Source organism: Schistocerca piceifrons, chromosome 5, assembly GCF_021461385.2.
Source record: "Schistocerca piceifrons isolate TAMUIC-IGC-003096 chromosome 5, iqSchPice1.1, whole genome shotgun sequence".
Taxonomy (NCBI): Eukaryota; Metazoa; Arthropoda; class Insecta; order Orthoptera; family Acrididae; genus Schistocerca; species Schistocerca piceifrons.
In genome coordinates, this window is record NC_060142.1 from 384511470 (window position 1) to 384528493 (window position 17024).

Genomic DNA, 17024 nt, shown 5'->3' on the forward strand with positions numbered 1-17024 from the left:
GTACGAATACATTCAATATGTATTGAGGTCTTATGACTGGATTTTTCCAAATAAAACAAGATAAATGGACAAAGAATACCAATTAAATGTTTTAAGGGAGTTCGATGATCCCACATTGATTTAGAAAAACATGTCCCATCTTGCATTAATGTGAAAGATTTTCGAACCCTGCCCATAATTATATGATCAACCCAAAATGTTTGTAGCATGTGGACAGGTTAGTCATTTATGGGCGATACGTACTCGTGTTCGTAGATTTCTTCAGCTACCAATAGACAGAAGCATGGAAGACACTCACAAAATAAGAGAATCAATATATGCTGCCGTAACTACCATTTCAGTCCAACTAGTAAACCCTACTAGAAACAAGTTAGAAGAACAGAGCACAGACCAAACACAACTACACCTAAGCGAATAAAATTAAGACAACCCACCACGCCTACAGCTGAACCACTTAGCGCACAGATGAACGAGTCACTGACACACCAACCATCGTTCCAACCGCAAACACATTCACAGCCCGGAGAATATCAGTAAAGGACAAATGAAATCTCCTTTCTCGAGATAGACATGACTGCCACTGAACCACCAACTAATGATAAATAACCTCTAACCATGGAGACTGAAAAGCGTGCAATCCCGGACGTACCTAAAACGAATTCGTTAGACAATCTGTGCAAAGGCTTCATAATATCTCAACCAGCCACACGTCCAAGACAGTCGAGACTCAAACGAGGACTAGCTTCAGAACAAGAGGTTACTTAAAAGAGCAGGGAAAAAGGCAATCAAAATTAGCAAAATCAGGTAAAAAACAAACTGGAGATCTTCCAACGTCAGCTCAAAGGGATACCGACGCGAATGTAGCTGTGAACACGCATTCGCTAGTTGAACCACAACCAGAAAGTAAAATAATACCGCCAGACTTGCCGTATGATCCAAAGATTCCTTAGTCTGCAGACATATCTGCTTGGATAACGTGATGAACACACAACATACCTTTTAGCTACAACAAATGTAAATGGGATATCTTCTGCCATTGAAAAAACGTGAATTACGGAGGCAGTTACAGGAAAAAGAAGCCGATGTAACCTTTTTGCAGGAAGTATGCTTTCCTGACTCTGCAAACGCCATCGGATTTGACTTAGTTATCAATATCGGACCAGACGCCGGTACAGCGGTTCTGTTCAAGCAATAAATACCGTGCATACCTACAGATTTGCTCATACGCGGTAATTTGCCAACTCTTTGACATGCAAAAAGTAATATCGAAGCCAAATCAGGCTCGGAGCGAGAGGAAAGAATCTTCAAAGTAGAGCTAACATAACTTTTCACAAACTTCGGAATGCATACGATTATAGTGGGCTTGCCTTTTTTTTAATTTCGTGATTGGACAACGGGGCCCAAATCCTGTTTTAATTATTGCACGCAACTGCAATAATTACGAGCAACCTTCACTTAGTGGATGTGTGGCGCAGATAACACCCATTGTAGTCAACCTTCACCAACGTCACAGGTACCGCGGTTATCGAGTATACGCTCATAAGCAAATACTGCAGGATGTAGTAGACTGTGACATATTACCACACAGTTTCTAGGGTCACCCCGCCTGTCACTATCTGCAGCTTCATAAACGACAACCTGATTGCAGAGCAAGGAACATGGCAGCTAAACACAAACCACCTGACAGACGGTGAACTACTACACAGGGTGGTATCACTCTGGGACAAACAGGTTTCTTAAATTGAGTTGAAAGATGGCTGAACTGTATCAGACCGAAAATTCACTCAACTATTAAAGCATTTTACTTGGAGGAAAGAGAACCACTTGCATGAATATCAAGAGCTCAGAAGGAAACCCACTTCTAAGCAAGACTCAGTGAAGATGATCCACGCAGGAGCATTACACTGTCCAGAAAAACTGAAGCATCCAGAAAGTGAGGAGGAAACGAGATGGAGCTCCACGGACTGAGACGGTATGTGATGTTATCTCGATGATTACAATATAGAGTCACATTTACAAAGAACTGGGCGATATGAGCCCATTTATCAGTATGACAATGCAGCATGCATGCATGCATGCATTGATTCAGTCGGTAAGATGTTATATCCTCTCCCGAGGGAAGCTGACCCACAGCTGCTGTAACTGGTCCTTGATGTTCTGTACACTGGCACGGGGACAGCGTTGACGTGCGAGCTGGTCACACACGTGTTCTATGGAGGCAGATCTGGGCATCTCGCTGGCCATTGATGTACCTCATCTTCATGCAGACTGTTCATAGGAACATGTGCCACGTATGTATGAGCATTGTCCTGTTGGAAAACGGCACCACGATACTCTCGCGTGACAGGTAACACATGAGTATGCAGGATGTCCATGGCGTACCGTTGTGTCACCAGAGGTCCGTCAGTCTCTACCAGCCAGTCCCTGAAGTCAGGCCTAATGGCTTCTCAAACCAAAACACTAGGAGCAACACTGCTGGGTCTCTGCAAAATGTTGGAAGAATGGAACCTCTCCCCAGGTTGTCACATACTCCCCGATGATAGCCATCCAGGGTAGTGCAAAACAACAACCCATCTATGATCAGATCACAATAATCGCCAATCATCATTTGTCCTTGCTTCCAGATCGCGGCACAACTATAAACAGAGCCGTTTGTGTTGGTTGTGGTGCTAACGGCAGCGTTAGCATTGGATGATAACTCCGTAGTACGGCTGCTGTTAGTCTCCGGCCAGTGGTGCGCGATAATACAGATTGTTGAAGGGAGTCCATTGATTGTTCTCGGATTGCAGGTGCAGATATTAAGCAGTTACGATGTGTTGTTGCACAACATGGTGATCCTTCCATGTGGTGATCAGAGTGGTCGATCAGCGCCTTGAGGGTATGCCAGCCCCCATATTCCCAACCAGTTCAACATATAGCCGCTATCACATCCGAATGCCCCATTAATCTGGACACTGCAAAATTCGACGAGGTGACCAAAAGGAGTCCAAAGACGAGGGCACTTTTAAACTCTATTATGCGCTGATGACGCTGTCTCACATGAGTACGTGACATCTTCGTGTCGTTCACAGTGATCACTCAACATCTGACGCTCTTCACGTCCCTCATATATCCTATCAGGTCTGGTAACAACACTACACACAACTAACACTAATGCACTCTGCTGGACGTATTAAATGTTACGGAGAATTGTAACTTCAATAATTTACATACCCACCGATGGTGTACAAAATTAAATTGACACCCGACCATACCTCCTGGATATTTAACTTTTTTGTCAGGCAGTGTATTTTACAGCGCTCAGACGACTACATTAAGATTCTGACCATCTGCAACAGAACGTAACACTCATCAGACAATTCACGGCTAAGAATCTCCGCCTTACTAGTTTAGCTACAAGACGATAGGCAATTAGATTGACGGGTACAGCGTTAGAGTTAAGTCAGACCACAACCTTATACCATGCGATTAAAAATTGCAGTCGAGCCACACAGTGACTCATCGCCATCTTGATGGATTCACATGGCCAAGTTCATAAAACACGAAAGCCGTTTTAAAGACTACATAACTCGCTACACCAGGGCAATTGCGTTTGATATAGAGCGATTCTTCCTCCATGTAACTTGACATAACGAAGTATGACGACGCCTAACGTGGCGGGGGTTCTGTATCAGGCATTGATGGTACAGCACTGCGGTTTTCCGACGATATTATACACCTCGTTTCGTTGTCCTTAGTGATAAGTCTTCCTGGGCTTACATTTCAGCAAGATAATACCGTTCTGCACACGGTAAGAGATTCTACTGCTATCTTCGTGCTTCCTTGGGCAGCAAGGTCGCCAGATCTCTTCCCAACTGAGAATGTTTGGAGCATTAGGGGCAGGGCTCTCCAACAAGCTCGGGATTTTGACGATTTAATCCGCCAATTGGATATAATTTGGCTCGATATCCCTCAAGAAGACATCCAAACACTCTGTCTATCAATTACAAGCCGAATAACTGCTTGCATAAGGGCCAGAGGTGGACCAACGCGTTATTTACACTGAAGCGCCAAAGAAACTGGTATAGGCGTGCGTATTCAAACACAGAGATATGTAAACAGGCAGAATACGCCGCTGGCGTCGGCAACGCCTCTATAAGACAACACGTGTCTGACCCAGTTGTTAGATCGGTCACTGCTGCTACAATGGCAGGTTATCAAGATTTAAGTGAGTTTAAACGTGGTGTTATAGTCAGCGCACGAGCGATGGGACACGGCATCTCCGAAGTAGCTATGAAATGGGGATTTTCCCGTATGACCATTTCACGACTGTACCGTGAATATCAGCAATCCATTCAAACATCAAATCTCCACATTGCTGCGGCTAGAAAAAGATCATGCAAGAACGGGACCAACGACGACTGAAGAAACTCGTTCAACGTGACAGAAGTACAACCCTTCCACAAATTGCTGCAGATTTTAATGCTGGGCCATCAACAACTGCCAGCGTGCGAACCATTCAACGAAACATCATCGATATGGGCTTTCGGATCCGATGTCCCACTCGTGTACCATTGATGACTGCACAACGCAAAGCTTTAGGCCTTGCCTGGGCTCGTCAACACCGACATTGGACTGTTGATGTCTGGAAACATGTTGCCTAGTCGCACGAGTCTCGTTTAAAATTGTATCGATCGGATATGGACGTGTACGGGTATGGAGACAACCTAATGAATCCATGGGCTCTGCATGTCAGCAGGGGACTGTTCAAGCTGGTGGAGGGTCTGTAATTATGTGGCGTGTGTGCAGTTGGAGTGATATGGGACCCCTGATACATCTAGATATGGCTCTGACAGGTGACACGTACGTTACCATCCTGTCTGATCATCTGCACCCATCCGCGTCCATTGTGCATTCCGACGGACTTGAGCAATTCCAGCCGTACAATGCGACATCCCACATGTCCAGAAACGCTGCAGATTAGCTCCAGAAATACTCTTCTGTGTTCAAACATTTCCGCTGGGCACCAAACTCTCTAGACATGAACTTTATTGAGCATGTCTGGGATGTCTTGCAACGTGCTGTTCAGAAGAGATCTCCACCACCTTGTACTCTTACAGATTTATGGATAGCCCTGCAGGATTCATTGTGTCACTTCCCTCCAGCGCTACTTCAGACATTAGTGGAGTCCATGCAATGTCGTGCTGCGGCACTTCTGCGTGGTCGCTGGGGCCCTACACGGTATTTTGACAGATGTACCAGTTTCTTTGGTTCTTCAGTGTACACTTTGTGATCAGAAGTATCCGGACACTTGGCTGAAAATTACTTACACGTTAGTGTTGCCCTCCATCGGTAACGCTGGAATTCAATATAGTGTTGGCCCACCCTTAGCCTTGAGGACAGCTTCCACTCTCGCAGGCATACGTTCAATCAGGTGCTGGAAGGTTTCTTGGGGAATGTCAGCCCATTCTCCACGGAGTGCTGCACTGAGGAGAGGTATCGATGTCCATCGGTGAGGCCTTGTACGAAGTCGGCGCTCCAAAACATCCCAAAGGTGTTCTACAGGTTCAGGTCAGGATTCTGTGCAGGCCAGCCTATTACAGGGATGTTATTGCCGTGTAATCACTCCACTACAGACTGTGCATTATGAACAGGTGCTCGATCGTGTTGAAAGATGCAATCGCCATCCTCGAATTGTTCTTCAACATTGGGAAGCAAGAGAGTGCTTAAAACATCAATGTAGGGCTGTGCTGTGATAGCGCCACGCAAAACAACAAGGGGTGCAAGCCCTCTCCATGTAAAACACGACCACATCATAACACCACCGCCACCGAATTTTACTGTTGGCGTTATACACGCTGGCAGATGACGTTCACCGGGCATTCGCCATACCCACACCCTGCCATCGGATCGCCACATTATGTACCGTGATTCGTCACACACACAACGTTTTTCCACTGTTCAATCGTCCAATGTTTACGTAAATTACACCAAGCGAGGAGTCGTTTGGCATTTACCGGCTTGATGTGTGGCTTATGAGCAGCCGCTCGACCATGAAATCCAAGCTTTCTCACCTCCCGCCTAACTGTCATAGTACTTGCAGTGGATCCTCAGGCAGTTTGGAATTCCTGTGTCATGGTCTGAATAGATGCGTTCCTATTACATATTACGACCCTCTTCAACTGTCGGTGGTCTCTGTCAGTCAGCAGACGAGGTCGGCCTGTACGCTTTTGTGCTGTACGTGTCCCTTCTCGTTTCCACTTCACTATCACGTTGGAAACAGTGGACCTAGGGATGTTTAGAAGTATGGAAATCTCGCGTACAGACGTATGACACATGTGACACCCAATCACCTGACCACGTTTGAAGTCCGTGAGTTCCTCGGAGTTCCCCATTCTGCTCTCTCATGATGTCTAATGACTACTGAGATCGCTGATATGGAGTTCCTGCCAGTAGGTGGCAGCGCAATGCACTTAATATAAAAAATGTATGTTTTTGGAGGTGTCCGAATACTTTTGATCACATAGTGTATGTGCTCAATATGAAGCACATTCTGTTGAATAAATCATATTTTTTTCTGAAATTGCGACCAGTCGCTTATCTGCACATGTAAATCACATCTACCGACTTCTTCTTTCGGATAGACAATTTCTTAGTGCTGCATCGTTGTTGCTTCTGATTTGGCGTGATCGAACCACTGCCCACGTGCAGAAGATGGGGGACGCAAACCTAAGATTTTTTCAACCATTCGATCTAGAAGAACTAAAGCAAATCTTTCAAAAAGTTCCACCTAACAAGGCAGTTGAAGCAGACGGTATTATCACGAGCTTTTGTTAGAGATCTTGGCACATAATGAAATAACTCCTGCAGCTCTTGAACGAAATTTTAAATGGTATATGAGTACCAGAGACTATCACTAATATAATCACCATTCTTTTAACGGAGCAGGCCAATACGGGAAAGCCGGTCGCAGTGGCTGAGCGGTTCTAGACGCTTCAATTTGGAACCGCGCGACCGCTACGATCGCAGGTTCGAATCCTGCCTCGGGCATGGATATGTGTGATGTCCTTAGGTTAGTTAGGTTTAAGTAGTTCTAAGTTCTAGGGGACTGATGACCTCAGATGTTAAGTCCCATTGTACTCAGAGCCCTTTGAGCCAATACGGGAATGTTGCGGCGTTATCGACCCTTCGCGCGCCTCCTTAATGTTGACTTCAAGCTGTATACCAGGGCACTTAATGCACGAATGCAAATGGTCACTCTCCTAAAACTGGTAGAATGTTAATCTACTGCGGTACTGGGTCGATCCGTGGATGAGGTTGTTGCACTAAATGGAGACGTATCAATGGCATGTCATGCGATGAATATTTTGTGAATAAAACCGTCTGGAACGCTTATTGAAAAATCTTTATTTATTACGAAGTTTTGCCTCATGTCACCATATCTGCACTCAGGATGAAAGGAACATAAACAAAGACAAGCGCTTGTTATACAACAAGCTAACAAAATATAATAAATTAAATGATTAAAAATTATTTTGAAGTTACGTCGCCATAAAGCTCAGAACTTATAAAGAAGGGTCTGTGTCAATACTAAAAAGTATCCCTAATCAGAGCGTCAACTAACAACTTGGTTTAAATATTTTAGAAAGATATAAGTTTTAGTCCACAGGTGGTGCTTGTGTGGGAGGACATTGCCATCAAACTTCGTTTTATTTTATTATTTATTTTGCCTCTTATAAATACTTTTGGATTGAAGGAGACTACACTCCGAAAAGCAGAAATATTGAGTCGTCGTGGGCACACACATAAAATGAATGAAAACTTGCTATCGGTTAAGCCTTTTCTGAGCTAGGACAAAATACACGCAGTGTGATGCCGCCTGGCCAAACAGCAAAAATTCTGCGTTTTGTTGGGTGGACTCGGTTGTGGTGGGAGTTGTGTTGGGTGGAGTGGGTGGAGAGGTGAGAGGGAGGAAGAGGTGGGATGTAGGCAGAGGGATTGATGATGGGTGACTAGTGGCACTGAGTGACTTGGGAGAGGATGACAGGGGCCCAGGTAGTGAAGCAGCCATTGAAATTGAGCACATTGTGCTGAACTGCACGTTGTGCCACCAGGTGGTCAACTTTCTGCTTGGTAACAGTTTGGTGATGGCCATTCATCTTGCTGAACGACTGATTGATATTCATATCGACATAAAAAGCTGTCCTGTGTTTGCAACAGAGTTCGTATGTGACATGGCTGCTTTCACAGGTGGCATGGCGTCTGATGGATAGGATAAGCCTTTGACAGGACTCGAGTTTGAAGCGCTTGATGAGTGGGCTGGACAGGTTTTACCACAGGGATACGACCGCTGCAGCAATGGGTTGGGAATATGAGTGACATGTGGATGGGTTAGGATGTTGTACAGGTTGGATAGGCGGTGGAACACCACTTTTGGAGGGCTGGGAAGGATCTTAAGTAGGATGTGCCTCATTTCAGGACATGATGAGAGATAATTAAAGCCCTGACAAAGCATGTGGTTCAGTTGTCCCAGGTCAACTGGGTCACGAGGAAATGTTCCTTTGTAGCTGATTCTTAGGGGTGGTCGGAGCTTGAGGGTGTGTGAGGATGTAGATGGGAAATATGTTTGTTTTTGGGGAGTGATCTCCTTTAATCCAATAGTATTTACATTCTACCAGAACTTTCCTACAAAATATCCTTGCGTCTTCGTACTTATAAAGAGACAGATCGCTTTTAAAACATAAACATTCAAAATCAAATTATAAAACGTGATTTAAACGAATATAATCCGATACTTGTCAAATTAGCTATTCAGATGGCACCAATTAGCCTATGTGGAATCCTCCAAAATAACAAGAAGCTTTATTTCAAGTCAAAGGGAACAGCATTTTATTTATCAGAAGTGCAAATTATAACAGCAAGTATAACTTTTATAATTGCTATATCATGTTTATTAAAAAGTATAAATAATACCAAATTTCATGTTTATGTTATAGAGGTATTACTCTGTAGCAGATTTAATGAGTACTTATTGTTAGTTTGGAGGACTCCATCTGAATACCTAACTTGAAAAGTACGGAATTACACTCATTTAAATCGTATTTTATAATTTGACCTTGATGATTTACGTTTTAAGGACTATCCCTCTTTTCATAAGTATGAAGAGGTATATACAGTAACGCCCACCACACCTGTCGACAGAAACAAACACATTCGTAAAACATGTAAGCTGTTCGTTGACATCCCAATTGACCATTGCTGTTACATCCACGAGGGTCATTCAGTAATTAGAGAGACAAATTGGTCTGGAGAAAAAAGCGTTTATTTTTACAAAACAATACTTTTTTCTACTTTTCAACATAATTCCCTTGAACATTTATGTACTTGTTCCAATGGGCTACAAGTATTTTTATTCCGGCTGCAAAGAACTCTTCCTCTTGATGTTTGAATCAATTTACCACAAACTTTTTCACGCCCTCGTTGTCCTGGAACCTCTTCCCACGCAATGCCGCCTTCAGTGCACCAAACACATGAAAATCACTAGTTGCTAAATCATGACTGTAACAGGGATGAGGCAATTCTTCCCACCCATTTTGTCGATGGTTTCACGGGTTAGTTGAGTAATAAGAGGACGTGTGTTGTCTTCTAGAGAAACACACCTCTCCTCTGAGATCCTCGACAACTCTCTCTCATCGCTGGCTTCACCTTGTTTAAAAACAAATTCGAGTAGTATTGGCTGTTCATTGTACGCTGCTCTTCGAGATAATCACAAAAAACTAGACCTTCAGCCTACCAAAACACAGTCAACATGACTTTTCCTGCTGATGCTTGGGTTTTGAATTTTTTCTTGACAGGTGAGTAGGTGTGCTTCCACTCCATGCTTTGTCTTTTCGATTCTGGCTCATTATAGTGAACACAAGTTTCATCATAAGTTAAAATTTTGTTGAAAGTGCTCACCTTCTCTTTCATAACGTTCCTTTAGCTTTGCGCACATTCTCAACCTTGTTTCCTTGTGTAGCCACGTCAACTGCTTTGAGGCCCAACTTGCACATGTTTTGCGGTACTTCAGCTAGTTACAGATAATGTTATGAACTGTACCAGTACTAATTTGAACCTTATCAACTATCATTTCCAAAGTCACACGGCGTCGGCACGAATAATGTTATCAATTCGACTTTCAACTGAGGGAGTTGAAACTGCAACTGGTCGACCAGAACGGTGTTCGTCAGTCACTGAGCCGCGGCCATTTTTGAACTGCTCTACCCACTTGTAAAAATTTGCACGAATCATACAACCCTCACCATAAATTTTAGACATTCTACAGTATATATTCACTGGTTTCTCGCCTTCAGCAAGTAAAAAACGAATAACAGAACGTTGTTCAACTAATGTGGACATTTCAAGCGGACCCGCCATCTTGAAGTGTATTTTTGAGGTTATAAACAAAACAATGTTGATACATCAGCTAATCAGGGCTCATCCCAGTTATGCCAACTTAAAGCCATAAAAGTACCAAAGTTTCCCTACTAACAGGTTTTTTTTTTTTTTTACAGACCAATTTGTTCATTTCATTATTGAATGACCCTCGTACATCTACATAGATACTCTGCAAGCGACCGTTCGGTACGTGGCGGAGGATACCCTGTACCAGTACTTGTCGTTTTCTTTCCTGTTCCAGTCGCAAATAGAGCGAGAGAAAAATGACTCCATGTGGTTCCTAATTTCTTATATCTTACCTTCGTGGTCCTTATGCGCAATGTATGTTGGCGACAGTAGAATCGTTCGGGAGTCAGTTTCAAATGCCGGTTCTCTGAATGACACAGGACCAATTTTTTTATAAGTTCTAAACTTCGTAATAAACAGATTCCAATAAGCAATCCAGACCGTTTTATTAAAAAACGATCATTAGCGATGGAGTGCCGCGCGGGATTAGCCGAGCGGTCTAAGGCGCTGCAGTCATGGACTGTGCGGCTGGTCCCGGCGGAGGTTCGAGTCCTCCCTCGGGCATGGGTGTGTGTATTTGTCCTCCGGATAATTTAGGTTAAGTAGTGTGTAAGCTTGGGGACTGATGACCTCAGCAGTTAAGTCCCATAAGATTTCACACACATTTGAACATTTTAGCGATGGAGCACAACCTTGGGTTACAGAAGGATGGGGAAGAAAATTGTCCATACTCTTTTTCAAAGGAACCATCCTTCAATTTGTCTTAAGCACCTTAGAGAAATCTCAGAAAACTTAAATCTGGATGGTGGTTGGGGATTTGAACCGCCATTCTCCCGAATACGTGCCTAGAGTCTTATATCTCTCAGTAGTAGGCCGATAGATGTAGATGCGTAAAAGAACAGTCTTGCACATGGTCGACTCTGAGTGCAAAGACTAGCAACTGAATTATAACGGCACTCTAAGTAAAAACAAAAAAAAGCGACGCACCATGAAGGAATCATCCGAATGGGATGGATATCGGTATATGTGATGTACATGTACAGACGAACAAATTATACTTTTAGAATAATTGGATGATATGTTCAAGAGAAAGAGCTTCACAAAATGAGCAAGTCAATAAAGCGCTGGTCCACCTCTGGCCATTGTGCAAACAGTTATTCAGCTTAGATGTCCTCCTAACGGATATCGTGCCAAATTATGTCCAATTGGCGCGTTAGATCGTCAAACTCCCGAACTGGTTGGAGGGCCCTGCTCATAATGCTCCAAACATTCTCATTTGGGGAGAAATCCAGCGGTCTTGCTGGTCAAGACAGGGTTTGGCAAGCACAAAGACAAGCGATAGAAACTGTCGCTTGCTGAAATGTAATCCCAAGATTGCTTGCCATTAAGGGCAACAAAACGGAGTGTAGAATATCGTCGACGTACGGCTATGCTATTAGGGTGCCATGGATGGCAACCAAAGGTGTCCTGCTATGAAAAGAAATGGCGCCCCAGAGCATAACACATACTTGTCAGTCTGAATGGGGGGCGACAGTCAGATAGGTGTCCCACCACTCTCTGGACCTTCTCCAGACACGTCTCCGCTGAGCATCGTGGCTCATTTCAAAATAAGACTCATCACTGAAGACAGTTCTAGTCCGATCAATGAGATTCCAGGCCAAAGACGTATCCGGAGACGCCCTGGACAGTAGTGGGAAACCAACATGACTGTCGCTCGCCGTACAGCCCGACAAGCAGGAATGGTGGTCTGGAGTGCTATTTCTTTCCATAGCAGGACCCCTTCGGTTGTCGTGCGCGGCACCCTTACGTCGACGATATTCTTTGCCCCGTTTTGTTGCCCTTGATGGCAAGCTATCCTTGGCTTACATTTCAGGAAGATTATGCCGGCCCGCACACTGCGAGAATTTCTATTGCTTGTCTTTGTGCTTGTCTTCGTTCTTGCCAAACCTCACCTTGACCAGCAACTTCATTCCCCAAATGAGAACGTTTGGAGCATTATGGGCAGAGCCGTCCAACCAGCTGGGGATTTTGATGATGTAACACCCCAATTGGACCGAACCTCGGACGATATCTCTTAGGAGGACATCCAACAACTATATTTACCAGTGCCAAGTCGAATAACCACTTGCATAAGGATCCAAGGTGGATCAAAGCGTTATTAACTTGCTCAATTTGTTAACGTCTTTGTCTGAATAAATCATTCCATTTTTCTGAAATTTTGATCATATGTTTGTCTATAGGTGACATTGACATCATATCTATTGATTTCTGTCCCATTGGACAATTGCTTCGTGATGTGGTTTAGTGTAAATTAACGTAATGCAATTTGTGTAAACAGACGAAATATATCCGTTTCTGTTTGACTACAAAACTGGCGATCAGTCAATGAAATCAGTCAATAACTTACAAATAACTAGGAATATTTATTGAGTTCTTTAAGGCGGAACAGCCATATGAATTTAGCTGTGCAGAAGGTGGATGACTGGTTGAAAATCGTCGGAAGAATCCTAAGAAAGTTTAATTCATCCATGAAAGGAGTAGCTTACAACACACACATTTTACTAATTCACTAATTTATAAAGGGCAGCTAATCAAATTTTTACTGGTGGTTCATAGCCAATTCACCGTCATTAAACTTTGAAAAGACCCATTATATGCAGTTCAGAACTTCCAAGAGATTTCCTTCTGGTGTGTGTATAAAATATGATGACATGGGAATAGGAGAAGTTGAGAGTGTAAAATTCTTGGGATTACAACTTGATAATAAATTCAGTTGGGAGCAACATACTAACGAACTGCTAAAGCGCCTGTGTTTGTAATGCGAATGATGTCAGACATAGGAGATATAAAAAAAACTGGCATATTTTGCTTATTTTCACTCCATTATGTCATATGGTATCATATTTTGGGGCAACTCCACAAACAGAGAAAACATTTTTAGAGTACAGAAGCGTATAATAAGAGTAATGAGTACTGTAAATCCAAGAACATTATGTCGAAATCTATTCAAAGAATTGGGCACATTGACCACGGCTTCTCAGTATATTTATTCCTTAATGAAGTTTGTTGCAAATAATACAACTCTTTTTCTAACTAACTGCTTAGTACACAGTATCAATACTAGGAATAAGAAAAATATGCATAAAGATTTAAAATCACTTACTCTTGCCCAGAAAGGAGTCCAGTATTCAGCAACGCATATTTTCAATAAGTTACCAGCAACCATTAAGAGTTTAGTTTCATACATGGCACAATTTAAACATAATTAAAAGAATTTTTGGTGGCCAACTCCTTCTTCTCCATCCATGAGTTTCTCAATAAGTGCAGAAGACCATTTCAATGAAAATTTATTACACTTTAATTTTTGACAATACTTGGTTGTAACAGCCAAGTAACTACCTACTGTGTGAATGATGGATGTATGGAAAGCAGATGTAAGTCTTAAGTCTGTAAATAGTGGAAGTTTAATTTTAAATCTTGTACATAATCTGACAGTTCTTAACTGAGGATCACTGAAATGAATAATTTACTTTAATTTTTGACAATACTAGGTTGTAATAGCCAAGAAACTAGCAAATGTCTGAATGATGGATTTAATGAAAGCCGATGTATGTATTAAACCTGTAAATATTAGAAGTTTAAATTTAATTCATGTACATAATTTTACTGTTATTGACTGAGGATCATTAAAATTAATGGAACTCAAGTTTTTCTAATTACATTTTTGTAATGTGTTTATCTGACATGTTCGACACCCAGGAGGATTCCCTCTTTTATGGGTCTATGGAATGAATAATTAATGTAATCTAATCTAATCTAATCTGAACGTTGTCACATTTCAGCCAGAGTTATTGTAGGATGAGACACAAACACACAGTCTTTCACAAACCACCCCAAAACATTACATGTTGTGAGATACCACAACTTTTCTTCTTATCCCCCCTGATTATTCGTGGCAACACAGTGGCGCCATGGACCCTCGGCCAGCTGTCGTCCCCCGAGTGCTCGCAGCTGCTGCGGCGCGGCTCCCAGAAGCAGAGTGGAGCGCCGTACTTCGGACTGGCGGCGCGGTGTGCGCGCTCGCAGCACTCACAGCTCGCGATGGTCGATGACGTCACGCGGCGCCAGTGCGAGCTGCTGGCGGCCCGCAAGGAGGCGCTCGCCTTCAGCTACAGCAGCCGCGGCCGCCAGTGCCTCGTCAACGCCTGCCCCGAGATCGGCGCACGCGCCAGCCTCGCCGCCGACCGCCGCTTCCTCTACTACAGCCGCTACCCCGGCAGGGCTCGTGAGTACGACAGGGTACCAAAGAGAACGTTTCCAGTACCATTAATACGTCCCATTGAATTTTCCGGCTCACAGGCGGGTATCCACAAAATACGCAGTATTAACAACAAACAAACTTAAGGTGAGTTTTAACTTGTGCAGATGACCACGAAATTCGCATTGTCGAAAGAATCTTCCGACTTTATAAGGTTATATCTTTTAAACGCAGTTTACATCGGAGCAAATGCAAGTGCGTCCACATCTACTTCTGCATGACTGCACCAGAGTCTCGATAGCTCCAGATGACTGGAACCGGGACCACCTAGAACTATTGAAACCTCAGGCTACCGAAATTTATGTGCGAAAAATAAATAAAACGACGCTGAAAAAAACAAACCACAGTCGGCCGCTGTGGCCGAGAGGTTCTAGGCGCTTCAATCCGGAACCGCGCTGCTGCTACGGTCGCAGGTTCCAATCCTGCCTCGAGCATGGATGTGTGTGATGTCCTTAGGTTAGCTACGATTAAGTAGTTCTAAGTGTAGGAGACTGATGACCTCAGATGTTACGTCCCACAGTGCTTAGAGCCATGTGAACTATTTGAACAAACTACATCAACAACACCTCACTTGCTTCTTTTTTTTCAGACTCCGACTTCTTTATAGTTTCTCAGTTAAGAAATTCAATAGCTTTTTTTTTCAGGAAAACAGTTCCATATTAAGTCTGTTTCTTCGCCCAAAAGCCAACAGTAATTTCGCCCACAATGATTCGAGGGTAAGATTTTTTTTTATTGTTTCTTCTTTCTCAAGTCGTGTCAATGCTCCTAACTTAACATTCAAAGTCAAAAATTTTCTTCCGTTTGTTACAGCTTTTACTTTTAGGTGTACAGATAAAAACAGTCGAGAAAGGAAACGGAACACAAGACTGTACTGTACCGACAATGACATACCTAAAATACCACTTTCAACAAAAGTTTTGCTTGTGTAAACAGTTACGAACCGGGAAAAGCGTTTTTGTGGGGCCATTGGCACTGACACAACTAGAAGCAATGAATGGTTCTACAGGTGTTATGCTATGAGTGGGTGAGAGAAACAGGTAATTTTTCTGTTTTCTAATTGTTAAGAGGTTCCGATTTATGAGAAACACGTAACTCCGAGACTCGAAATACCGCGTTCTACCGTACTCTGAAATTACATCTGTGTCTCTCATGATCTTGTGCTGGGAGTGTTGGACCCCAAACAATGGCCTTCTCACTTTCTCAGACCATAGAACTTTCATGTCCATGGTCATCCTCCAGCAACAACGGGTATGGGGCAGCCGCAGGCTGTGGAAGATGAATGCAACACACCTCGAGGACCCGGAATGCCATCAGATTATCGCCACTGTGTAGGCAAACTGTGAACGATGTCATCTGCAATACCCTTCAACTTTGGGATTCTGAAGGGAATATGCAAAAATGGCATTCCGGTGGGTGCTAATACAGTATGGAAAGGACATCACTGCATGACATTGTCATACTTTGGACTTTAATTACACGATGCTTCACAAACTCACATCCCAATCAACATATGGCAAGCAGCCAGATTAAAGCCAAAATATTGTCTCTTACACAGCAAAAACCGGAAATGATCGTTGTGCAATTGAGTTATCAACACTGAGTGAATGGCGAAATGTAATTTATGTACGATTTTTTGCTAGATATCCATCGACAAATAATCACAGACCTCACTTTGCCAGCTACTCAACCTTAACGAACTAGGTGTTAACTGTGAGAGTCTCTGAAGACCATTATCGATGATTTTACTGGGAGCAGAATATAGAGGAGAGGGACGGTAACGACATTTTGCAGCGTGTGTCGCACACTCTCGACGACACAGCAGCATCTTCACTTTTAGTTGAGATTGTGCAGGATGACATTGAGGACGCACTAGACAAGGAGGGTCTAGTCTGGATCAGATGGGCTGCCACTTGGATTCTATCGAACTTTCCGCATAATGCCACATAGGATCGTCATGTATCGAAGTCTGATGTGCCCCGGTTTTTGCGTGCCACCTGCCTACAATGACGGATTACTCATCCTTATACACAAACCTTCAATAGGTTGGACGATCGAGGACTACCACCTGATTATAATGTTAAATTCAGACTATAAGATCTCCGGCTGGCTTCTGGCGGCGTGCATAAAGACAGTCGTGCTACTAATCCTTTCAAAGGAGCAAACGACACAGAAGGAGAGACCAACATGTGTATGGGTCCAGGCGAATGTAGATATTTGATGTCAACACATCCTGTCACGTTCGACCTGCTATGTTCTCAATAGATTTCGATCACACTTTCGATAG

At 43.3% G+C, this 17024-nt stretch overlaps 1 protein-coding gene across 1 annotated transcript in view; it reads left to right on the top strand.

Moving 5' to 3' along the window:
• Nucleotides 1-207: 207 nt before the first annotated feature.
• The window catches only part of LOC124799006, a 71863-nt gene continuing 55046 nt past the window's right edge, over nucleotides 208-17024 (top strand). The window contains exons 1-2 of the mRNA XM_047262542.1: nucleotides 208-217; nucleotides 14387-14707. Coding sequence (XP_047118498.1) covers nucleotides 208-217; nucleotides 14387-14707 — 331 coding nt within the window. The remainder of the gene's footprint in view (nucleotides 218-14386; nucleotides 14708-17024) is intronic.